Source organism: Sander vitreus, chromosome 11 (assembly GCF_031162955.1).
Source record: "Sander vitreus isolate 19-12246 chromosome 11, sanVit1, whole genome shotgun sequence".
Classification (NCBI taxonomy): Eukaryota; Metazoa; Chordata; class Actinopteri; order Perciformes; family Percidae; genus Sander; species Sander vitreus.
The window spans coordinates 24134852-24161295 of record NC_135865.1 but is presented as its reverse complement, the minus strand read 5'-3'; the positions used below and the strand labels follow the sequence as shown (position 1 = coordinate 24161295).

At 39.7% G+C, this 26444-nt stretch overlaps 1 protein-coding gene across 4 annotated transcripts in view; it reads right to left on the bottom strand.

Moving 5' to 3' along the window:
• Window positions 1-26444, bottom strand: part of LOC144525542 (mitogen-activated protein kinase kinase kinase kinase 4-like) — a 105889-nt gene that overhangs the window by 37460 nt on the left and 41985 nt on the right. For 3 of the 4 annotated variants that reach the window (XM_078262451.1, XM_078262454.1, XM_078262455.1), the window contains exons 3-12: window positions 23310-23366; window positions 10415-10540; window positions 9518-9628; window positions 9188-9278; window positions 7137-7267; window positions 6390-6444; window positions 5867-5945; window positions 4389-4564; window positions 2287-2359; window positions 1515-1725 (exon numbers count right to left, since the gene is read on the bottom strand). In XM_078262451.1, the coding sequence (XP_078118577.1) occupies window positions 1515-1725; window positions 2287-2359; window positions 4389-4564; window positions 5867-5945; window positions 6390-6444; window positions 7137-7267; window positions 9188-9278; window positions 9518-9628; window positions 10415-10540; window positions 23310-23366 (1110 nt within the window). Of the gene's footprint in view, window positions 1-1514; window positions 1726-2286; window positions 2360-4388; window positions 4565-5866; window positions 5946-6389; window positions 6445-7136; window positions 7268-9187; window positions 9279-9517; window positions 9629-10414; window positions 10541-22974; window positions 23172-23309; window positions 23367-26444 lie in introns of those variants that run through there. The other variant, XM_078262452.1, reaches the window with a different exon arrangement.

The window sequence follows — 26444 nt, the reverse complement described above, 5'->3', positions numbered from 1 at the left end:
TCTAACTTACAGTGCAACTCCTGGGAGGGATGCTGTGATGCTTCATAAATAATATATAAACTTTAGATATGGTTTTCAATTAAACAGTGACTGTTCAAGCAAAGAGCAGTTTTTTCAACCTGGTTTTGTTTGGGACATCACTGCTTTAGAGTTTGCTAACATTTAAATAGCTGAGAGGGCACAAGGCAGCCCTTAAGGACAGCTTTACAACAATACAAGTGATGAGATATTCAGATTTTAAACAGTTAAACTCAATTATTTGTAAAATCAAAGAAAAGTAAATGCATCCAAAAATGTTTCTTTTTATTTCATGAGTTAATGAGTGAGAGCTAGAGTTTAGATTGTCTGCCCGAGCCCGAACTGGACCGGCCGATATTTTCCTGCCGCTATCCTCGGGCTGGGCCAGGCCTTTGATCAAGCATTTGTGTTTTTTTACTTTACTTTATTAGCCTTATTCGGTGGGGAGCAAGCTATGCCTCTCCAGCTTCTCCCGTAACTCTGGGTGTATGTCCTGCACTGACTTGAGTGTGAGGTAAACATCGTGTCTCCCCCATCTGCAGCACTGTTGTCAGCCAGTGCGTCAGCATGCAGACCGTGGCGAAGGACAGTACTATTAGGTGATCGAGACAAGAACGTCTCCTATATGGTTCCAGGGCTTTGATTATGTTGCTGCCTTGAGCTGTTACCCACACTATTCGGCTGACTGAGCTAGGGTTGAGGTTTTTTTAACGTTTCTTCATTCTGATCCATTTGCGATCCATTCCATTCTGAATAAACAAACAGCGCAGTTTACTTGCTTCGTCCTTGTTGCATTACTGGTATTTTTTAAGATCATTCTAAACAGATTTCTGTAGTTCAAACAACTCGGAATTGTAGTTGAGAACGTCAGTTATAACGGCCCACGTATTAAAAAATTGTCGGGTTTAAATCGGGCTTGGACACAACGTGCACGGGCTTGGGTAGGGTCGGGCTTGATCTAAGCTCTAGTGAGAGCAGGGTAGGGGACAGGGAAACAAGAGGTTTAGGAAAATGAAGATATGAAATCAATGTTCCTTGACTGCCTTATCTGAGTTATGTTCCTATTCTTAGATTTTGATTTATTTTAGGTCTCTCTTTTATTTAGTATATGCACATTTATTTTTATATTTGATTTTAAATGTAATTATTTCTTTTATTTTGAAAATATTCCTCTCTCTTTTTAATTTGCTTATTTTGGATACTGTTCCAATTTAACTATACAATCCTATTTATGCATATCATTTGCTTTATATCTGTGAATGTACATGAATATAATTTTGTAATTCTTTTATACAAATGGAAATGAGCATTGACACAAACAAAATACTGTATGCATAATCTTCTTGGGCTCAATACATTTTTTTGAAATACAATCATGCACTGCAGTGTCCATATCCACCTCTAATTGTTTTCTTTCCTAACAAAGTGTCAGATGTCCGTGTTGTGTGTGAGTGCAGACTGTGTAACCCAGTAATTTCTGAGGCCTGTGTACTCACCTCCTCCAGCCGTCTCCTCTGCTCCTTCTGCTGCTCGATACGTTTCTGCCTCTCGGCCAGTAGCTGGCGCTTGTACTCCTCCTGCTCGCGGAGCTGCTGCTCCTGGAGGAGCTGCTGGCGGCGCAGCGCCTCCGAGCGCTCCTTGTTCTCCTGCTGCAGCCGGATGAAGTCGCGGCGCAAAGTCGACTCGCCTGGCACGTTGACTATGGAGCTACACGGAGGATGCAACGAGAGGCTTTAGCTGCTATCTTAGCTCATTACATTGTTTTAAAGAATAGGTGATTTTTCAATGTAGGATGTAAATAAATTGTCAATTTTCGACATGAGGATGCTGATGATTTGGTGTGGCATCACCAACATGTTTGTAAAAATTTGAAAATAACAGTTACATATCACTGGAAAGCTGCTGTTGAGCTCCTTCTGCCAAAGCCACACACTTCTAATCACGAAGAATGACAAAAGGGAAAAACACAAAAACGTTTGCTACAGATTTTATATGCTCTAAATTTGAATTTCTGTAATTGTTTTACATGATTTGATTTCATATTTAGCTTTTGCCCTGCTCTGGATTCCATCAGAACTAGGTTCATGCCCCTTCTGCTCTGGCCTGTGGTTCGTGCATACTCATATAGAACATGGTAGTGGTTAGCTTCTTGTACTGGGAGAAGTTATCATGTTTAGCTTGTTTTTAGTGCAGTTTGACAAGACAAATATACTGTATATTGGTTTTACACTGTACTGTTCCATATGCGTTGTGATAATATATTCTCACCTTGGCTCTCCTTCTTGCTCAGATGCCTCTTCCTCCTCTTCTTCACTGCCGCTGTATTCATACTCCGTCTCATCTGAGGATAGTATGGGAAAAGAATAGAACAGCTAAGTAAAAGTTGTTAAAATGTTAAACTGAAATTGTTTAACTGAACACACCATGTACATGCGGTCCCATGGCATGAACATTTCACTTTATGAGGTTTTTCAACATTGATATGAGTTCCCCCAGCCTGCCTATGGTTCCCCAGAGGCTAGAAATGGCGATAGATGTAAACCGAGCCCTGGGTATCCTGCTCTGCCTTTGAGAAAATGAAAACTCAGACGGGCCGATCTGGAATCTTCCCTTTATGTCGTCATAAGGGGAAAGGTTACCTCCCCTTTCTCTGCTTTGTCTGCCGCCCACAGCTGACCAGAGAATTTGGCCCGCCCATGAGGAAATAGAGCTACAACCGTGGCCACAAGCTGGTCAAGGCCACACCCCCACCCTCCACCTCAATAGCATTTAAAGCGACAGACACAGAAATGGCACATCTAGTGGCTATAATTCTGCACCAAGGCTGAATTTCGGGAAAGAGACTTCAGATACAGTATTAGGGAACCACTAAGGCCTATATAAAAAGAGACTTCAGATACAGTATTAGGGGACCACTAAGGTCTATATAAAAGAGACTTCAGATACAGTATTAGGGGACCACTAAGGTCTATATAAAAGAGACTTCAGATACAGTATTAGGGGACCACTAAGGTCTATATAAAAGAGACTTCAGATACAGTATTAGGGGACCACTAAGGTCTATATAAAAGAGACTTCAGATACAGTATTATGGAAACACTAAGGCCTTTATAAAAAGAGACTTCAGATACAGTATTAGGGGACCACAGGGCCTATATAAAAGAGACTTCAGATACAGTATTAGGGGACCAATAAGGCCTATATAAAAAAGACTTCAGATACAGTATTAGGGGACCACTAAGGCCTATATAAAAGAGACTTCAGATACAGTATTAGGGGACCACTAAGGTCTATATAAAAGAGACTTCAGATACAGTATTAGGGGACCACTAAGGCCTATATAAAAGAGACTTCAGATACAGTATTAGGGGACCACTAAGGTCTATATAAAAGAGACTTCAGATACAGTATTAGGGGACCACTAAGGCCTATATAAAAGAGACTTCAGATACAGTATTAGGGGACCACTAAGGCCTATATAAAAGAGACTTCAGATACAGTATTAGGGGACCACAGGGCCTATATAAAAGAGACTTCAGATACAGTATTAGGGGACCACTAAGGTCTATATAAAAGAGACTTCAGATACAGTATTAGGGGACCACTAAGGCCTATATAAAAGAGACTTCAGATACAGTATTAGGGGACCACTAAGGCCTATATAAAAGAGACTTCAGATACAGTATTAGGGGACCACTAAGGCCTATATAAAAGAGACTTCAGATACAGTATTAGGGGACCACAGGGCCTATATAAAAGAGACTTCAGATACAGTATTAGGGGACCACAGGGCCTATATAAAAGAGACTTCAGATACAGTATTAGGGGACCACAGGGCCTATATAAAAGAGACTTCAGATACAGTATTAGGGGGCCACTAAGGTCTATATAAAAGAGACTTCAGATACAGTATTAGGGGACCACAGGGCCTATACAAAAGAGACTTCAGATACAGTATTAGGGGACCACCAAGGCCTATATAAAAGCATCCAAAAAGCAGCATGTCATAGGACCTTTAAGACTTTCTTCTCTAAGAATCAAAGTGACAAACTAAATAAATAAAATACATAAAATCATCATAAAATCATGTATGTTTCACTTCAATTACCAATAACTCAGAAATGTCCCTTTTTAGGCAATATTAAGTTTGTTCTTTTACCGTTTCCTTTCCCCCTGACAAAGACACAAAACATCTCCACATTTTGTAGAGCAGCTACTGAACTATTCCAGATGTTTATCCATAAGTTCTTTTTTTCCCCCATACTAACAAACGTTGGATCATTAAGAGCAGCACTGTTATTGTTCATAGGATGAAACTATGTACACATAAATAAACACACTGACACCATCAGATCTATCTCGGGGCTCACCCTTCTCTCCCCTCTTCTTCTTGGTCCGGTCGATGTGGTCTTTGAGCTGGATGCGGACCTGCCTCTCGTTGGGCTGGTCCCGAATGAAGGGGTGTTTGAGCAGCTGCTCAGTGGGAGGACGCTGAGTGTAGTTCTTCACCAGGCAGCCCTCAATGAAGCTGAAGAACTTCTTCGACCTGTTGGGTTAAAGTTAAATGTGATGTTTGGAGATGAGATGACATTCAGCCATTTTAAGATAAGATACAGTACCAGTCAACAGTTTGGACACGTTTTCCTATTCATGTGAATGAAAAAGGGTGTCCAAACTTTTGACTGGTACTGTAAGATAAACTTTATTGTCCCGTAGGAAATTTGTCTTGGGCAAGAAGCGCTGACAACAGCTGCATACAATCACATGCATTAGTATGTTGTAGTAGCTCAGTCCGTAGGGAGTTGGGTTGGGAACTGGAGGGTTGGCGGTTAAGTCCCAGTATGGACCAAAAATACGGAGCATGGATTGGTAGTAGAGTTTAGATTCTCTGCCCGAGCCCAAACTCCCGGGTCGGGCCGATTTGTCCCGCCACTATCCTCGGGCCGGGCCTTTGATCAAGCATTTGTGTTTTTTTTAATCATTCTTTTATTAGCCTAATTGGGTGGGGAGAAAGCTATGCCTCTCCAGCTTCTCCCGTAGCTCTGGGTAGATGTCCTGCACTGACTTGAGTGTGAGGTAAACTGTGCTAAATCGTGTCTCCCCCATCTGTAGCACTGTCTTCGATAATTGCGCAACCAGGCCAGATTGTTTCAGATATCTCACGAGTCCTTTAGCAGCAGATATGGTTTCTCCTATGTCCGGCGCGTTGTCGGCCAGTGCGTGAGCATGCAGACCGTGGCGAAGGACAGTATTAATTAGGTGATTGAGACAAGAAAGTCTCCTAGGCTATATGGGTCCAGGGCTTTGATTATGTTGCTGCCTTGATCTGTTACCTACAGGTAAAAGGAATTGTAGTTGAGAACGTCAGTTATAACGGCCCACGTATTAAAAAATTGGTCGGGTTTAAATCGGGCTCGGGCTCATAATTACAGTTAATGTGTCGGGCCGGGCTCGGACACAACGTGCACGGGCTCGGGTAGGGTCGGGCTTGATTTTTTGGGCCCGATCTAATCTTTAATTGGTAGCTGGAGCCAGTTCACCTCCTGGGCACTACCAAGGTGCCCTTGAGCAAGGCACCAAACCCCCAACTGCTCGGGGCGCTCCTCCAAGGAGCCTCCTCCTGTGCATGTGTGTAATTCAGGCCTGTGTTTAATGTGTGTGCAACTGTACTAACTTCCCCTGGCGGGATAAATAAAGGTATGTCTTCTTCTTCTTCTAAATACAGTTTTTCACAGACAATATATAACAAGACAACAATGTACTTTAGGACAAGAAAATCAGATCAAGATCATCATTATATTCTTAATCTAAAAGATTAAAAGAAGAGAGATTAAAAACTGAAGCCCACCATTTTTTCGACTTGAGTCGAGGAGGAGGGTTCCTGGGAATGAGGAAGAGGGCTCTCATTGGATGCATGTCACACAGAGCTAGAGGAAACAACAGAGAAGACAGGTGAGAGCCAAAAAAACACAAAGCCATACATGTTAGACTGAACTTTTGTGTATACATGATACTGTGGGCATAGGAATAAACAAGTTAAATAGAAAGGTAAAGTTAAGCTGAAATTCAAAAGGTTAAAAATGGAATGTCATTGTAAGAGGAAGTTAAGTATGATCACTTTAAACAGATAAGGCCGTGGTTGATTTGACCAATAGCTTCAGTCTTACACCACTTGTTCACCACTTGCTTGCAGTCTCTTACCAGAAACTCTACAATCTTTAGCTTTGTTTGCAGAAGTTGTATAAAAACTGTACTCTTTTCCTGTTTTGTGCCGTATAAGTAATTATATCAATTTCTCAAAATTCCTATTTAAATGATATAATGTTTTGAAAATGACACACAAACCACCATTAGGTGCGATGTGTACTTACGGGGAGCTCCCTCAGCCATCTCTATAGCCGTGATTCCACAGGACCACAGGTCACTCTGACGGACAGAAGACAAGATTAGTTAAATGAGTTTGTGTGCACGTTTCAATAACACGTGGATGTGTTATATCTGAGATAGCAGTGGTTCTAAAACCTTTAAAAGGAGTTCGTGCAAGAACAGACCATTGAAATCTGATACCAAACTGTGATTTCTGACAGTCTCCTATTTTACAACCATATTTGATACTAGAGACAGTGTCCTAGTTACTCTCAACAATCCACTTCTAACGACTCTCAAAGGCGGATCTACCACAAAACAAGGGCTTTTCACCTCCATTGTACCAGGGTGGCAGCAGAACCCTTAGCTATGTATCTGTGGGAAAATGTGTTTTTATTTGTTTGACAGCACTGGCCTTCTCATTATGTACAGATAACTACAGTAAAGGAGATGCTTAAAACACACAATTGGCATCTCAAAGGTTAAACCACATCTTGTTTTTTAATGCCAGAAACACACAGTTAACACACGCGCAAGCACACTACCAAAACTGTCTGGGTAAGTCCTGATTAACTGGTTGAAAATTGCAGCTTTCAAAGGGAGATGGGGCAATTTTATTTGACTTTATCTTTTTTTCTTCTATTTGTTCTGAGAACCCTTTTTTTTTTTTTTACTTTCACCTTGATAAGTTGTCTGAAAATCTATTCAAACAGTACCTGATACACTGTAAAACAGTAGATCCAGTTCCTTACCCTGTAGTCGTAGGTAGCATCTGGGTTTTCATCACAAGCGATGACCTCTGGAGCCATCCAATATGGCGTCCCGATGAAGGTGTTCCTTCGACCTACCGTCCGGTCCAGCTGAGCACTCACACCAAAGTCCACTGGGAAATAGAAAATGATCATCAATTATTATTGGTTCAAACCATTTTCACTAACAGCATCATTTCTATAAAGTATCTGAGAACCAAAAGAGTGACTAAAACATATTAAGTTTGGGAACATCCTAACAATGTTCAAGTTGTGGTTTATAATAAAACACATTTCCAGTTGCAAATTAAAAAAAAATAATTGAAACGGTTCAGATCCTGTAAAAGCAGACTAACATTGTCAGAGCCGTCTTTTAAATTTCAGTCCGTGCCAAATAAAAGATTCAGTCTCCTATCTGGAACGCCTTGTTAAATAAAATGTTACTTGTTGTCTTGTCGTGTTAAAACCACCAAACTCCGGTCTACAGTCCGTGTTGGATCCTGACACAGTGTAAAGGCCAAGTTTCTGCTCTGTTATGAGGCTCTGTCTCGCCTCCTTATAGCTAAACTACAAAGTGTTTTATTGTGGCCTCAGTGGAGACATGTGGTTTATACTGTGTCACAGGACAGCAACAAACGAGGTCTCAATCTGATTACATATAGTTATCTAATCATAGAGAGTTTAAGATATAAAAACAAGATTAATGAGTGTAAAATTCAAACAAAGAGGGCTATTTTAGAGATCATGAATAAAGGTATACTTAAAATTAATCTTGAGAAAAGTTAGTTACACTCCTTTTTCTTCAGGCACCATTCCAATAAGTGTTATAAAGTGAAATGGAGAGGAGTTCAGACGATGTGACATCCTCTGACATCTTTTATTGTTCGCTTTAAGTCATCAGAAGAAAGACGAAGAGTAACATCTGTCAATTTACAGCACTCACTCTTTTTCTTGTGCTTTGAATATGACCCCTTGTATTCTTGTTTGAGATGCTAAGCCCACCCTGAGGTGAAATCCTAAAACCGCCACTGAATTGTCGACCACAATTTTTCCAGGAATTCAATCAAGGTCAGGAGTTTTGCTCATTGACTGAGCGGTTTCCCTGGTAAGAAAATCAACCGAGCCAATAAGAGCTTTGCAGGCAGATTTAAGCACAGCAGTGTTATCGTCCTACGCCAGAGCCCGAAAAAGAGTGACAGAAAAACAGCAACAAAAATGGAGAAGTGCAGATGAGATCCAGGGTTTCTGTAGGGTTCATCGAGTTTAATTTAAGACCTTTTTAATAGGACACAGAATGCAATTTCTAATACTGGTTTCACAGTCATACTGAGCCAAAGTATGAAGGATAATTATTTATTATTATCTCACAGTATTTCAGTACATTCCTGTAGTTTATAACAATAATTCCTACTGATATAATCAATTATATTAATGTTAACTGGACCCAAATAAGCAGCAGAAAATGGATGGATGGATGGATTGACCAATTAAAAATGATTAATTCACTGAACTTCATTTTGGTTGTTGCTAAAATCAGCACTTCCTGCCCACTATGAGACAATGAGCTCCCTGGCTACTTTAGCTAGCAGTAGTGGCAATGGTTGCTATTGGTCTCCTGCACGCACAATCAGAACAAACAAAGTATTTAGAGGCTCTTTTGTCTATCATTAAATGAATATGCTGTGGGAAAATATCTACCTAGAGCCCTGTCATGGGTCTGTGTGAGGATCATTTGCAACAAGATGATCAAAAGGTATCGGTTATTTTCTAGTAAAATTAAGTGAATGCAAAACTTTGACTCAGTTTTGACAAGGATTTACATTACTGGCTGAAACTTTTATTAAGGGCTCTAACTGTGCAATCGTGTGAAACATGACAAAACAACCCTGGTAAGGAAAAAGCTCTAGTTGGCACCAGCACGGTGCTGACTCAAGTCTGGTTCTGCGGCACAGTGTTCTTTCAGTGCAGTCATCCAAACCTCAGTGTAGGCCGTGCTCCCAGTCTACAGGCCCAGTTTGAACTCATAATTTAACCAAAACAAAATCAACACATACCCAGTTTGACTTCAGCGTTTTCAGTCAGCAGCACGTTCTGTCCCTTGATGTCACGGTGAATGACATGATGAGCATGCAGGTGAGCTAATCCCTGTAGGGCAGGACAGAAAAAAAAGCAACATATAACATACTGTCCATGACGCTTTTCTGTCAAACCCACAACCCTCAACACTCCGCCCCACTCTTTTTTGTCTGTGAAACATTTGCAATTCATCAGCATAACAGTCACACTTTCAGCCTTAACTAAAAATTCTTGTTTGAGTTTTGCCTATAGTATATTTGACTGTGAATAGGAAATTGTCCTGAAGATGCTGTAAAAGGGGCACTGACCCGGAGGATCTCTCGGGAGATGTAGGCGATCCAGTCCTCCTTCAGTGTGTTGCCTTTGGTGTTTTTCACCAGATCCGTGATGGAACCGGCACCGCAGAACTCCATCACCAGCTGGAGGAGAGAACAGGAGATACTGAGAAGACTGTGGACATTCACACACACACACCCCATCATTCTGACATTTATATTTTATATCGCATGACTTTTGCACTGTGTTTATCGTTATGCCCCAAAACACCAAGACAAATTTCTTGTATATGCAAACCTACTTGGCAATAAAACTGTTTTTGATTTTTAGCTGTTGTTGTTTGCATGCAAAGTGTGTGAACAGATGGGGTGTGTGCAGGCATATTAACTCTGTATACAGCCCCAATAGAAGGAAGACGTTTGGTCCAGAATCTGGACTTGATGCTGCCTGGTTTAAAACCTCATGGAGGACAGACAATAATACATTTTAGGAACAAAATCATTTTAAAGATGTTCCTCTTTAATTCTAAATTAATCTCATTCTGTCCCCCTTTGCTCGTTGCTCCATTTTTCTGCAAATGCTCTTATTTGACTTTTTTTCTCTTGCTTGTGAATTTTAGCTTCATTGAGCTGTGTAATTCTAGTTGAAGAATTATTATTGCTATACAAGGTTTCAGGCGAAAGGGGAAATGTAATCAGACACTTATAATAACAATCCAAGTGGCAACAACTTTTATTTTTAGTGGACGTACATTGATGGCCGCTACTGCCCCATAGGATTACATTGCAGCCCGGTTGTTCACATTAGTCACTTAGAAACAAATGCATGGGAAAATATGGTCCAGGTTGAAAAATACCCAAATTACCCTTTAACTTACAACACATTGCTGTCAAGACATCACATCATTATAATGGTAGAAATAGACTCACCCATAGCTGGTCGTCATGGCCTGGAGGACTTTTCTTGATGAAGGCTCCATAATAGGTGGCTATGTTTCTGTGATGGGAGTACTTCTTCAGCATGTTGATTTCCAGCTTAATTTCCTCCTCTTCATCCTATAAGAGAGAGAGAGATTCTCATCAGCGTGGATTTAACAATTTCAATACAATTCAATGTTATTTATAGTATCAAATCATAACAAGAGTTATCTCAAGACACCTTACATATAGAGTAGGTCTAGACCACACTCTTCACAAAGACCCAACAATTCCAGTAATTCCCCCATGAGCAAGCATTTAGTGCGACAGTGGTGATGAAATCTTCCTTTTAGGGAGAAACCTCGGACAGACCCAGGCTCTTGGTAGGCGGTGTCTGACGGTGCCGGTTGGGGGTGTGATGAACAGTGGCAATTATAGTCACAATAAAGATAATGGAACTAGACTAGAAATAGTAGTTGTAGTAGTTCATGGCGTAGCAGGGCGTAACAGGGTGTAGCAGGGCACATTCTTATTACCTGTGAGTTAGCGAGGAAGGAATTATATGAACTAATAGAGTAGATCAAAACAAACAATATAAAGTCTGTTTACTCCTGGTGAGCTTGTTTAAGCCAGAGACACAGAGGAAGGATGAATTAGCACCGAGACACTCTGACAGATAAACAACAGTTATTATTGATTTTCATGATCAGGTCACCTGGAAAGATGATGACTGGGATTGGCAGTGCCAGGTGATTTTTAAAAGGCATTCAGTATTTCAGTAATTTTCAGCTATATTAATAAAAGTGAAGTCGTTTAAAATCATCTTTTTTTCATCTTTATTGGTTTTACACATGTGGCTTACTCTAGTAAATCTCTATTAGTATCTTTGGATTATGGACTTAGTCAAACAAAACAAGCAATTTGAAGACATCACTTTGGGCTCTGGGAAACTACGATGGGGATTTTTACTACTTTCTGATATAGATTAAGAAATTAATCTACAGGAATTGATATTAGTTGCAGGTCTGAATATTGTTTTAAGCCTGTGTTTACCCTGGAAGTTTGTGCTGTATCTTTAACAGCATCACCTTATGTTGTGTAAGGGTTACAAACAGCAAAACATATTCAAGGCTGAGAGCTGTACAGCCATAGTCTTTCCTGCTGGATGTCAAGCAGCTCAACTGAAAGTGTGGAGAGTTTGAGTTTAAGGCTTTGGACCTCCCCCCAGTGTGGGACACTTTGATATGTAAAGATGGAAATGAAAATGCATAAAAAACAAAACCATGTTACCTAAACAGTAAAAAGTAAAAATAAAACCAGTAAAAAAGTCAAACCAAACTGGAACTTCCTAGGCTGTTTTGAGTCCATCTATGAAAGACGTGCTGAAAAACCAACCAAGGAAACAATGTCCAAACCAGTCTAATAAACGAATATCACTCCAAAAAAAACAGACACAGCCTGAACTGGAAATGATAACAGAGTCAAACAAATTACCGTCTCTCCCTCTCACACACTGACGATATTACAGTACAGACTCAGACACGCATACAGACGCATAACAAGATCAAGCGATTATTTCTCAATCATTGGAGCAACACTGAGGCGGTGTGACATTTATTTGCGAGCACTTTGCATCAGCCGAGCCTGTGCGTCTGATCCCACAGGCCGACTGCGGCTGACATGACATGACATTTTCACTGTTATTACGGCCGGTCGAAAAGCAGGAGCTCGAAAGGCGGCTGCAGCTCGGACTTCTGAGCAAACAGAGCGCTGCGGCAACCTTGTATGTCCATAGAGGAAAAGCTCTGAGGAACTGAGAGGGAAACTGTTTAGCTTTTCATATTGAAACAGACATCTTGGCATTTCGTAGTAGCAGCTGTTATCATTCATGGCAAGAGTATTGATGGCAAGAGACCGTACTTATGCACAGCAGCGCTTTGAGCTAAATGCTAAGGTCAGCATGCTAACATGCTTACAAAGACAATGCGAATGCTGATGCTTAGCACGTGCTTAGTTTAGCATAATCACCGTCTTATTTTAGTGTGCCAATATTTACATAAAACGTAGGATTTTTTATTGGACATTTGAACATTTCAACCTGATGATGGTGCTAGATGAAAGGTCAGAGGATCAACAAAGTTTTTTATAACTCAACATGAAGGGGACATGGGGGAATGTCTCTGCACCAAATTTCATGGAACAAAAATTTTGCATTTCACTCAAAACCACAAAAGTCAGCCTCACGTGATAAGAGGGAAAACTCAGGGTATCACCAAAGTCAGTAGGATACATCATCTGGAGACCATGAATGTCTGGCAACCCATCCTGTAGTAAAAATCTAAACATATAACCAGCAACTTTTAGCAGACATTACTAACTGCTGTTGGCTTTGGAGGTCTAACAGAATGTAAAAAGGTGGTAAACTAAAATGATAATTGATATCTATCATTCAACTTATAACTATGTGCGTGCATTGAAAATCAAAAACTGGTTTGAAAAGAAAGCTGGTCTGTAACCCTCGGGGATTGAAGACACAAATAGCCGCTCATTGTCAACACAAAGCCGTTGATCAATAGCCACCAGCAAATGTTGCTAGGAAAAACCTATGCTGATGTGATTGCATTCATTTAAAACCCAAAGTACTTATATACACCATTTCTTCAACCTTCCCTAGGTCATCTTCATTATCAACAAACCAGCACCAGCAGCAGAAACACGTACTGTAGGAGAAAACACAAAGCAGCTGAACAAAAAAAGCTCTACTGCAGTTTACCAAGAAACTCTTTGGACCAATCACAAGCATAGCCAAGCCTCTGTTTTAGTTTGTCCTGAAAAGAAAATACTGTATCATTCAATGGAACTAAAAACAGTTACATAAGATTGTTAACAACATATTCAAAGTGGAGCAAAATCACAGAAATGACAACAAACTGTAGTTAAGTTATATAAGAAGAGTCTTAACTGTTAGAGGCACATTAACAACATGTTTAAATGCAAGTAGAATAAATATTTCTTCATACTGGTGAGTTAATGCTGCGTGATGGCGGCCAAGACATTCAACCTTTATATTTATCGCTGCAGGTAGCTACCTTATTCTGTTCGCCGTCAAAACAGGTACAACTTGTATTTTTATACAGAAAATGATTGGTGTGATGAAATGAAAACACACACACGCGTCTTATCGAGCACTGCAGCTGCAGAAGCAACACATGACAGACAGGCAACGACTGCTGACATTTCTGCGTCTGGTCCAGAGGTTAAAGGGCAATTCAGCCGAAACTTCAGCATTTAAAGATGAAAGAAGAATTTAACTTGTCTATAAAAAAAACTGCAGCTCAGTTTCACTATCTCTAAAATACAGAACACCAAGTTAACCGGATGTTTGGCCAACTGACAACTTAACTTGCTTATATAAAAAGCAGTGATTTTTATGCTGCCAGTCATTTGGAGACTATTTTCAAATGGTAGAGGTGTCATGTTGGAACAAAACTCTTTTAGGTTCGAACTATCTTTGCACTTTAAGCTGTTATTACTGGGACATTAAACGTATATTTCCTGCTGTTTTGCTACGGTTAAAAAGCAAAGCCTGTGTTAGAGAGTCCAGCAGACTTAACAGCTTTCAGTTTATACATGCTATGCTTGTTTTCTCATGAGATGTTTAAGAAAGCAGCAGGTTTTCATGAGAGGACATCGCCACATGCAAGCACCGCAAAAAAATTTTCATTTTGCTTTAATCTGCTGAGGCTGTAGAGTTCAGCAGGAGTTTTAACTGTCTGTGAAGATGATGGGGTCAGTCGGTCAGCCAGCCAATCCCTTGAGTCACAGTTAGTCAGCCAGCCAATTGGTTACTGCTTCAGCCAGGCAGCCAGTCATTTAACCAGGCAGCTAGCCAACCAATGAGCCAGGAAGCCAACAAACCAGACTGCTGGCCAGCCAGGCCTTCTGTTAATCCACTCATCAGCAGCAGACCATCAGCAGTCATCCTGCCAGTCACCCAGCAGGTGAGCCTGCCGACCTGTCAGTCAACCAGTCAGTCACAAACTCCGTTACATATTTAAACCATATTTTGGTTCAGGGATGCACAGAAGACTTGACAGGATACTAAAAGATGTACATAAAGTCAACACGCACGCACAAACAGTAACTTTTATGGTCAACAGAACATCGCCCACAAATTGTTGGTCATGTGAACATTTCTGGAACAAGTCAGTGTAATTACAGATGCTGAGGACAGAGTGGAGGAGCATGAACGTTCTTACATACTCACTCATGAGACGAATAAAGGTTGAAAATAATAGCTTAAAGAGGGGAAGAGAAGAATCACCTCTATTGAGAAAACATAAAAATGGTTACAATCCATTATGTTCTGAGACATTAGAGAAACTTGTGTCAAATAGGAAAAACCAAAAAAAAGTTTGAAAATGTGACTTCTAGAGCCGAACAAACTGATGTCATCAATCTTAAATCACTGGACAGAAAGAACTACACCATGGGCTGAGAGGTGGACAAAAATGGGAAAAATGGGCCCAGTAGAAAGATGGTGACAGCGACTTTGCTTACCAATTATAAAATTATACTTTTTTGATACCTAATTTCAAAGTTTTACCTCCTTTTTAATTTAACAAAACAAGTCAGACTTATTAAAATGCAACAGTGTCGAGGTGTTTCTAAACACAATCCGCCATCCAAGACCTTTGGCTGAATATGAAACAAATTTCAATCATCAAAACTATTAATTAAACAGGAAAATCAGGAAATATCTGATCAAAATGTCAGAAGAATAACACTAAGATTATGACAGGGCTGCAACTGATGATTCTTTTTTGATCATTCTGATAATTATTTGTCTACGTACATTTTTTTTAATCATACAGTCTATGATTGTCAGAAAATGGTGAAAAATACTTTGTTTTTTTTTAGCCAATAGTCCAAAACCCAAAGAGACTAATTAACAATGATACAAAATAAAATAAAAAATGAGCAGTAAATCATCGCATTTGAGAGGGTGGAAACAGAATATTTGGTATTTAATAAATTACTTAAACAACTGATCAAAATGTCAAATTTGGTGTTGATTAGTTCCAATTAGTAATTGAATTGTTTCAACACAGGAATACGGCCCAGCTGTTGCCGCCAGTTTTAAGCGCCTGACAGTTTTCTATGCGGAGCTCGACCAGCCACACAGTCAGTCTTTCAGAAAGCATCATTAGGATTCAACAGAGACAACACAGAAGCGCGCACACACACACACACACACACACACACACACACGTTTGAACACTGTCCATTTATTTTGGACACTCATCGTCTCCATCACTCTCGTCCTTGCAGCATCATTTTCCATCACTGTCTCCAATAATGACTTCAGCCCCATGTTCATGCTCATGTATCCCATCATTAACGACACCTCACTTCTCGCTGTCTCTCACTTTCCCCCTGATTTATATATACACATCCACAGTCAGTCATTCAAAACAAGGCGTCCTGAAGCTACTCATTATCATTCCTAGGCATGAAATGGTGGGGAGACTCGGTGGCGGCCATATTGCTGGTAAAGTATTACAGCACACAATGTGAGCAGAGCTAACAGAACCGCGACCCCTGGGGGAGCAGACAGCCGCAAAATGGAAGCATAAGGGAAAATGGAAGCTGAGCAGGAGGGAGACTTTGGCTTCGACAAAGGCCAAGAAAGGTTGACATGTTTTTAACAGGCAACCAGGAACCTGGAGGGACTTGTTTCAGGGACTATTTTAAACACTTGCTGCATTCTTGTCATATTTGATGAAGCCTCATGCGCAGCAAGTGTTTAACATAATTCCATGAAAAAAGTCCCTCCAGGTTCCTGGTTGCCTGTAAAAAGAAGTTTTGACCTCTCTTGGCCTTTGTCGAGTTGTTTGTATTATTGTGAATCTAATCTGACAACACAATCTCTCACTAAGCAATTTACATTTCTAGTTTGTTAGGAATGAACGGTAGCAATCTAAGCATCAAGATGAAGACTAAATCAAGGAGACAGAAACTCACAGACTGCAACTTTGACCAAAAAATAGAACAATGATTCCCTGGGTGAAAATATTCAACAGAACTGTATGTGACTATAAGGCCATATCCACACTAAAATGTATAATTTTGAAAGTTGCCAAACCTTCCATAGACATCTTGTGTAGATGGAAGGTTTGTCATATATATATATATATACACACACATACATACATACACACACACAGAGTATATAGAGCTATATATATATACACTGTATATAGTATATATACACTGTATATATATATATATATATATACACTGTATATATATATATATATATATATATATATATATATATATATATATATATATATATATTACTGTATATATTATAATATATATTATCATTCATCATGACCAAAGTTATTACAATTCATCCTCAGTGTCTGTACCAAATGTGCAGTCATCTTGATAGATAGTCTTTGCCCTTTATTTTTTATTTATATCTTTATTTATTCTTCATTTTTAACTTAATACATACTGTGTACATATACTTATACTTATATTGTTTAATATTCCATCTAAAGAATGTGTGACGTGCACCAAAAACACCAAAACAAATTCCTTGTATGTGTTAAAAAACATACTTGGCAATAAAACCCTTTCTGATTCTGATTCTATATATTTCATTGCATAAGTGAAAACTTTGACCTGTTGGTGGCACTACAAGTGGCCTGAAAAGTCCTTTGTATTAGGGCTACACGATATGAGGAAAATATGTGATATGCAATAACGTTGAATATAGCGATAATGATATTACTTTAAGGTGTACTCAGTTTTGTTGCTTTCAGTATTAAAAGCAAAATACAACAAATTGCTTTATTTTTAAAACAAACAAAAGGAAAAGTCAACCAAACATTCTTTTTTTTTAAACTAATTGAACATTGAATTGAATATAAATTGCACCACTAAAAAAAGAATGACATTTTAAAGTGCCATTTTCTACTGATATTTTCTTTCAACTAACACAAAAAAAAAATCTCTTTTTTCTCTCTAAACAGTTAATATCACGATGACCGTTAAAAAGAATTGTGCAGCCCTACTTTGGATCATTCTCTGGAGGGCTGTGAATATCTGGATCAAATTTCATAGTAATCTATCCAACAGAGATGTTTCACTCTGCACCAACCAGCTAAGTGACATTGCAATTCCTACAACGCTGCAATTTTGTTCAAGAAAAGCAGACTTTGCAGGGATGTAGGCCCAAAATTAAAATTTGCATTTGCTTTGACACGGCTGGACAGCTTTAGAAGATTTTTATTTTATTCTTCAAGACAAACATACAATCCCATGCCTTCAACACCTTCCTACTTTCACACCTTCTGAGAGAGAGAGAGAGAGAGAGAGAGAGAGAGAGAGAGAAAGAGAGAGAGAGAGAGAGAGAGAGAGAGAGAGAGAGAGAGAGAGAAAAAGAGAGAGAGAGAGAGAGAGAGAGAGAAAGAGAGAGAGAGAGAAAGAGAAAAAGAGAGAGAGAGAAAGAGAGAGAGAGAGAGAGAGAGAGAGAGAGAAAGAGAGAGAAAGTTGAATTGCTTTAATGTGTCTAGTTTGTTTCATGGGCAAAATTCACAGAAAGAAAAATAGCAAGTGAGAAAATATGATGAGAAAAGCTATTCATTCCGCAGGGGAACAGTAAGGTAGAGATAAAGATGCTTGCTGTGGAGTTTTTCCACTAATCAAGATTGATTTTTCCTCTGGATTACATCCAAGTCAACAGCAGCACTGAGAGACTCAGAATGCTGAGCTTCTGCTGCTACGCTTCTCTCTCTCTGCCTCCATTTCTCTCCTTTTTTTCCAGTTTTCATATCAGGGATGAGGATGACTTCACTCTCCATGTCTACTCTCTTACTCTATCTTGTTCCCCACAGAAAGCAGATGCGGCGACGAGACGAATCTGGATGAAGGCATCAAAAAAAAGAGCATAGAAGACAGGGAGGGAATGGATGGACAAAGGAGAAGAGAGGGCCCGAATGGATGTGAGAGATGGAGGTAAAGAGATGCAGGCGAGCAGCGGTAGCCCCTCCTATAATCCCACTGCACTTCAGTTGAACCTTCTCAAAGAAGGAAAAAAACATTCGCCGATTACTTCTTATTTAAGCTCTCTCGCTCTCCGTCTCAGGTTTCACTCGCTCACTTCCTGCCGTTCCATCTTCTTCTCTTACCACCCTGATTGTTGTTCAGTTAGCTCAACACAGCACAAGCTATTTTTTTGTATCAGAGGTTAATTAGAAAGATGGAAGAGATGAACACTCCTTCAGAGGAAACTTAGGTGTTGGTGCAGAAAATAACAAGTGTGACAATAGTCAAAAAAACATCTAATAAAGCACAAAGAGGGAAAGTGTTTAGTCACATCCACCAGCAACTACATTTATCCCCTGGAATGAGCAGCATTGCCCTAAGAAAAAAAACCTAAGCATCAAACTGTGACTAATAGATGCATAAGCAGGAGTTATGTTCTTGCAAAGAACCATGTAAAGGTTTCTGCAAAGCTACAAAGAGAAGGGTACGACCATGATCACACCGCCTCGAGGCCCTCAGTGAAAAAACGCACGGGGTCTGTCGAAAAAGTAGAACCATGCTCAACTTTTGCGTTATCCAGCAAGGAGCTAATAGCTGCAACGAAAGATGAAATAGTTGCTGCCGTGATAACTTCCCATGGTATGAGAGTATTACAAACCGTTGTGCAGTGTTTTGGCATCTGATAAGCTTTTAAACGCATTAATCAGTTACTCAAACTGGATTTTCTGGCTCGTTTTTCATTGTCTCACTAGTACCTTAAACAAGACAGGGACACCAACACAGACCCCTGAGTTGTTTTATCGCAGGGCGCTTTACGGTCTGAATTCTCGCTAACTGTAGGTCGCAGAGGAGCTGATGCACACACCTCCAATTCACATTCTGAATCTCCTACTAGAACCTTTTATAGTGCTCATATTATGCTCATTTTCAGGTTCATAATTGTATTTAGAGATTGTACCAGAATAGGTTTATGTGGTTTCATTTTCAGGAAACACAATATATTTGTTGTACCGCACATTGCTGCAGCTCCTCTTTTCACCCTGTGTGTTGAGCTCTCTGTTTTAGCTACAGAGTGAGACATCTCACTTCTGTTCCATCTTTGTTGGGAGTCGCACATGCGCAGTAGCTAGGTAAGGACTACTAGCCAGTCAGAAGCAGAGTATGAGGGCGTGCCACGCTAGCAGCTAGGCGAGCATTACAACATGTGTTACAAAGTGACGCACATTCGTCACGGAAGTAACATACACGAAAGCTCCTGTGGTTCCCTTCATAGGTCTCACACACACCCAAATAAACATTGCATGGCATTGGTGTGTATAGAGATGATACTGGTATGATGATACTGGTATCGGTATCGGCTCCGATACCGATACCAGTATCGGTATCAGCTCCGATACTGCCTAAACACTGGTATCGGGAAGTACTGGAGTTAATGCACCGATCCGATACCACGTAATAAAGCCCTAAAGAAAAAATACGTTAAAGTAGTTTATTTATGTTCTTTTTCCGTTATAATTGACTGTCAAACTGTAGAATAAAAGAACGTTCTGTGGCATTCATTGTTCATGTTTCATAAAGAGTTTAACCTGAGCCAAACCGACAACAAAGATAGAAATCATATCACATCCATACAGGGATAGTAATATACAGTTGTTAAAACATAATAAAATACATGACACACTGGTATCAGATCGGTACTCGGTATCGGCCTATACGCAAGTTCAGGTATCAGAATCGGTATCAGGAAGCAAAAAATGGTATCGGACCATCTCTAGGTGTGCATGCGTGTATGTGCACGTGAATATCTCAAGCTTTCTCTACTCAACTGTCATTCTTGGCGAGCATCCAGACAAACTATAAGTGTTTATTTTAGAAAACGGCTGAACCATGTGGAAAAGGACCACTATAAACATTTCGGAGGGTTAAAAAAAAAAAATGAACCACCATGTCTTGAATATTCCCTACACGTGTGTTTCTCTTCAGTCATTCTGCTCGTATGAATACATAAACATATTCCCATCAAATGTTCCTGATCCTTCTTCATGTCCTCTCTTTAATCTGCACAGTTGGAAATGGAGATTTGTGCCTGCAGGCTGCAATGAGAGGTACACTCCCAAACTCTTTTTCACCAGGAACTAGGACTTCCAAAATGTTACCTGCCATAGTGACAGCTAAAGCAAACTAATGAATCATCATAGAGGATACTGAATTATTTAAACCTTTCTTTAGTATATTCAGTGAAGGTGGAAAAAGCTTTTAAAGTGTCTAGAATCAATATTCCTACATAGGTCGCTTCACTTCTTGTATGTGAAAGTTGCCACCCATAGTGACGATCCATTGCTTAGCTTCTGTGCCGGTACTCCTGCCTGCTTCTCCAAACTGGGGGCGTGCCGACGGCCATCTATGGATAAGTACTTCATACAACCCCACTTCAAAAGATCCAAACTGTCCCTTTAATAATGGATTTATTTCCCTGACAGACTCAAACTGCTGTGGTCATTCTTTCCTTTAGGGGTGTGTCAGACTGCAGCCACAGAAAACCATGAGGGGTGTGAAAAGGGGGAAAAGACTGCAGAGGTGGCAAATATTCAATAGTCTAAAAATAAAGTGCTGCAAAGAGGAAGAATACAAAACACTATTCAAAACATGCCAAAATGTCCCGTCAACCTTTTTAAGGGGGGTTGTTTTTAAAATGGAAGAGGTTCCATTAGTCTCTACTGACAGTAGACAGAAGATAAATAGGGGTCACAAGATGCTTAAAGATAGATTCTATTACACAAAATGAGGTTTACTTCGCTCTCATTTTTACTTGTGAAATATTGGATACTTTCAGCTTTTCAGGCCTCTTTACCTTTACTTTAGCCACCAGCAGGTGATTATAGTTGTTAAAAAATACATTAATAAACACTACACGTTTCTAAACTGTTTATAAATGCTAAATAGGGGGGGCATTTAAGGAAAATATTACCTAAAAATCCTTCAAATGAAACAATGTGAAAAGGAAACATGTCTACAATAAGGCCATTAGAGGTCTCAAGTAGGCTTTGCTTCATGGGGTAACCAGTAGCCTTGACATGATTAGCCAATCCCAACTGATCTGAAACCCTATTAAGACATCATTATTATGACACTACTGAACTACATCTGCATTTTAATTCCATCTAAACTGATATCTCAGACACTGTTACAGGCCTTACTGCAACCAAAGATTTTCTTTTTTATAAATGGGACCTTACATATCTCATCCTAAAAATGGGACTTAATGTGAAGTATTAGGGGTTTAGACATACAGCTAAAGGCCGACAGTACAATCCTCTTCAGTGTAACTGTTGACCCAGATTAAAGGATTTTGTGTGACAGCCTTGAAGATACAGTCATTCCTCTTTAAGGCGCCTGGGCAGGAAGTGGTCAAGTGACCTCAAATATGTGTTTGTGAATATTTTCCCCATTGTCTCAGTTATTTATTCAATGATGACTAATAAAAAAGGAAGGGAAAAAGCATTCACTTCCACCACCATCGACACAATGAGATGCAGTTTTATAAGACATTTCTGCATGTGTACACACAAAGAAACACTGGCTCCAATTACACAGACAGAAACTACCCTCTGAGTCCTAACTTAACTTTGCGGAAACTGGCAATCATGCACCCATGGGCTCCAAAATACACACACACACACTCCTTCAATCTTTAAGACTACTGATCTTCAATCTTTAAGAGTACTGGCCAAAAATATCCCTCAGGAAATTGAAAATCTGTTGAGTTTCAAACACAAACCCAGCTTTATCCAATGAAGAACAAAACTACTAAGAGGTTTGAAAGCCGTGTGATTATAAGCTTGAAAATTATTACTATTTTTGAAGAGAAATTATTGACATGAGGGAGCAGAGCGGCGAGAGAGAGAGAGAGGGAGGGGAGTGAGAGAAACTGTTTTGTTGTTAACTGTTATACTGAACGCCTGAGTAAAGAATTAGAACTGATTTAGTCCGACAGATGCAATCAAACTAAATTTGGGATCAATTCCAAATCTGCAAACGCTGCATGCTGCTAAGGTGAGTCTGGTAACTGCTACAGCTATGTATTAGTCTCACCTCATGCATCTTTCATGCATCTATCCCATTTTACAATATTTACAGTGATTCTCTTTTCAAAGTGGAAATATTTGAATATATTTGAAAGCTGTGTAAAACCAAACTAACATCTCTCAAACAACTGAGTCAACAAAAGAAGCATGTTACTTCATGAACCATTACTTATAACAGAAAGAGAACTAGCTTTCAAATTTTCTACAGAATTCAACAATCCTGCAAAAGTGCAGCCGCAGTTTAACCAGCACGCAGTTAAAAAAAGAGACTGCTACACTGACAACAATAAGCTGTAAGATTTTCTATCCAGCTGAGGGGAAATGCTGAAAAGTTGAAAAGAAAAAAAACTCTAGCTATTGAGGTGTTTTTTAAGTGGCAAAGTTGGTGTGATGATAAAAGAAAAATGCAATAAATCATGCCGTACATACATTTCCACTGAAGTTTGTGCTCCACTGAAGAGACGAAAATCGGCAGCGATAGGAAGACTGTAACCTTCCTTAAATTACTACATCAAACAAACATAAATGCCATATTTCCATCACGTTTTCTACATTGTTTTTCACCGTTTGAGGTTTGACTACAGCTCGTTTAATTCTCTTGTTGTGTCCTCTTGTTCTGCAATGCTTTAATGGCATCCACCTGGAGAATAAGCACCACCAGCTGTTTATCTCGATGCACTCTACCTATATTTAAATCTTCACGGAATTTGGATAGAAACTGGGCGAATAAAAACAAAATATTAAAAGAAGGTGTGTTTACTGACCTCAGTGACGTCCATAACCTTGATGGCCGCCAGTTGTCCCGTCTTGACATGTCGGCCCTGGAGAGAAAAGCACAAGAGAGAACAGATAAGGGAAAGGTAAACTTTTTAGCAGCCTGCACAGCAGTCTATTAGACATTTTCAATGGAATTACATTGCTAGGCAACAGCCTGGCCCCTTGTTAACTTCCTGTCAGTTAATGTCATTCACATACACTGCAACAGGAAATCAACTTGGGGCCATTTAGAATGTTTATGTTTACTACTGTGAAATGGTCTATAGTCATTTATGTGACTACTGTTAAAAGTATAAACAGTCAATTATAAGAGCACAATATGACAATGTTATTTTTCTTTTTTCAGTGTTGGTAAAAGAAGCTAAAAAGTGACCAATTTACAGCACAGACAAGCACATGGCTGTGCAATCAAAAAGCTTTCCAGACGAGCTCAGTAAACATACACTGCGATTCAGTTGGTCATAAAAACAAAAACCACATTCATTCAAGTTATTTGCCTCTACAATAGTGTGGAAAACTACAGACGAGAGTCCAAACCTTCAGCATTCCTCAACAAACTGAACACGGTTTTAAATATATGGGCTTGGTGCAAGAAATTAAAATATAACTCTCCTCTTTTTTTAGGCACAGAGTGAACATCAAAACCCAAGTTAATGAGAAAGCCCATTTTCACTCTACAGCATCACCCGACAGGTTCAGTTACCACTGCGGGTTAACAACGTAAGTTCAAATGTTTTCACAGACGGAGAACCAGAGAGGAACGACTTAACTGACATAGAGAGAAAGTGTGAGTCTAAGTCTGTGCAACTTTTATGTCTGCATCAAGTTTGTAGCTTATGTCTGACTCTGTGCATGTGTGTCTGAACATGATCCGGTTTCCTTTGTGTAGAACAGGACTGCGACACCTGAGCCACCTGGCCCCGATGCTGAATGAGTTAGCGCAGTCCGCAGTTTGAGTGATGAGGGATTAACCCATTTTAGTTTAACCAAAGGGGACGTGTGTGTGTGTGTGTGTGTGTGTGTGTGTGTGTGTGTGTGTGTGTGTGTGTGTGTGTGTAGGCGGGGTTGGTGAAAAAGGTCAAGGCTGATCAAGAGAGCAAACTGCAAAACAAGACAAGGGAGCAAATCTCTGCTTGTGCCTTACTGTGGGAATTACAAAACTCATTAGCAGTAACATTCACAAAGAGAATTAAAGGAGAGGAGAGGTTAGTTAGAAATATGAATCTGGCAGTAGAGTGCAAGGGGAGAGGAGTGTAGATACTGAGAAACTTTAAAGAATAGCAACAACACAACGAAGTGTAGGTGGGCTGATTATGTTGAACATATCAGCTATAAAAAACAAAAGGGAAAGGAGTGACAGTTTAGGGAGTAGACAAACTGGAGCGAAGGGGAGAGGAAAGGAAAGATAAACAGAGCTGTTTCAGTGCAGAGGAGACTAAAAAATAATAAGGGACAGTGACAGAGTACCTGCATAGGAAAGTGTTTTTAACTGGACAAAATGAAGGCATATTACATAAACAAAATATGTATTTGTGTGTGAACAGTTTAGAAAACTATTCCAAGGCTTTTAAAAGCCATTCCTTTACAAAGTGTGTGCATCTGAAAAGCATTTGAAAGGACAGCAATTCTCTCAACAACTAGATACTACAATGTATGTTGCAACATTTAACACAGCTAGAGGAAGCATCCAACTAGGATTCAATAGCATTTGATCAAATCTGCTTATTGAACCCAATCCTTTATTACGGTTTCTTTTCTTTTTTTAAGTTATCTTAAGATACACAATGTATGAACCCATTCAAGACACATTAGGCAACTACCTGTCAGGCAGCAAACAGCAGACAGACAAAGATAGCAACTACCTAGTGATGATAGTGGAGCATTTAGCAGCTAAAGAGCCATATGGAGAGTGAACTTTGGACCTAGATTCATTAAATGAATGATAATGTTTGTTCTTATCTACCAGATGTGTAGTTGTCTGTCTCCTGAGCCCAAGTGGCCTAAAAAACAAATTAAGTATTCACTATTTAGCTTAATGACTACCTGAATGTTTTTTACAACTGGCCAAATTCTTCAAAAGTCAGTTGGTTATACTTCAACTGTGGAGCTGCTTTTCAGCCACAGCAAGCCGACGCAGGCTGACCTCCATCAGCCGACCATTAAACTCTGTAGCAATGCTGAGTCATCCGTTTCTAACTCACAACACACACACACAGGAATGTATTTCTGGCATACTAATGCAAACACAGCCAAACTCACCAGCACTAATAAATGCACTTACCAATTACATTTACACACAAAAAGTATATGGACCCTGACATTTTCCACAGCTTTCTCAGTCTGACCTCACTAACTTTTTCTCTGCTGACCACAGGCCTGTTTAACAAAGTGTTGCCTCGAGAGAACAAGAAGCAGCTGTGTGTGTGTGTGTGTGTGTGTGTGTGTGTGTGTGTGTGTGTGTGTGTGTGTGTGTGTAGGTAGGGTACCAGCATGTTTCAGCTGACTTGGAGTTTTGTTAAGACTTAAGAAAGTGTGTTGACTGGGTTTATTTATAATCTCACACAGAGGAAGTATGCGTACACTTATGGTAAACATCATTTGTCCAACCTGTAGTGTTACTGTCTGCACACACACACACACACACACACACACACACACACACACAGCAAACACTACTAAGGGCTACAAACTTCAATACACTGACAAACAGTAGACACACACTTCATATTCCTCTCACACACACTGAAACTAACATAACGTACAGAAGCTGCTGTATGAACACCAGTGACATCATGACAGACACTGATGAATGAATATCAAACAAACAAGAGTCCTTGAAGTGAAAAGCAACCTCTCATGACCAATGCGTGTCACTGTGTGTATGTGTGTGTAGGTGTGTGTTCTGACAGTTTGCAATTCGTACTGCATCCTCTCAGTTTCCAATCACATTAAGAAATATTGGCCATTTTTCTTTTAGTGATGCAGTTTTCCAAAAGAAATAATCAACAAGACACTGTCTAAATGATTCAAAAAGATTTTGTGTGTATGTGTGTGTGTGTGTGTGTGTGTGTGAGAGAGAGAGAGAAAGGTGACCTCAGAACGCAGACTGTAATAATTACAGA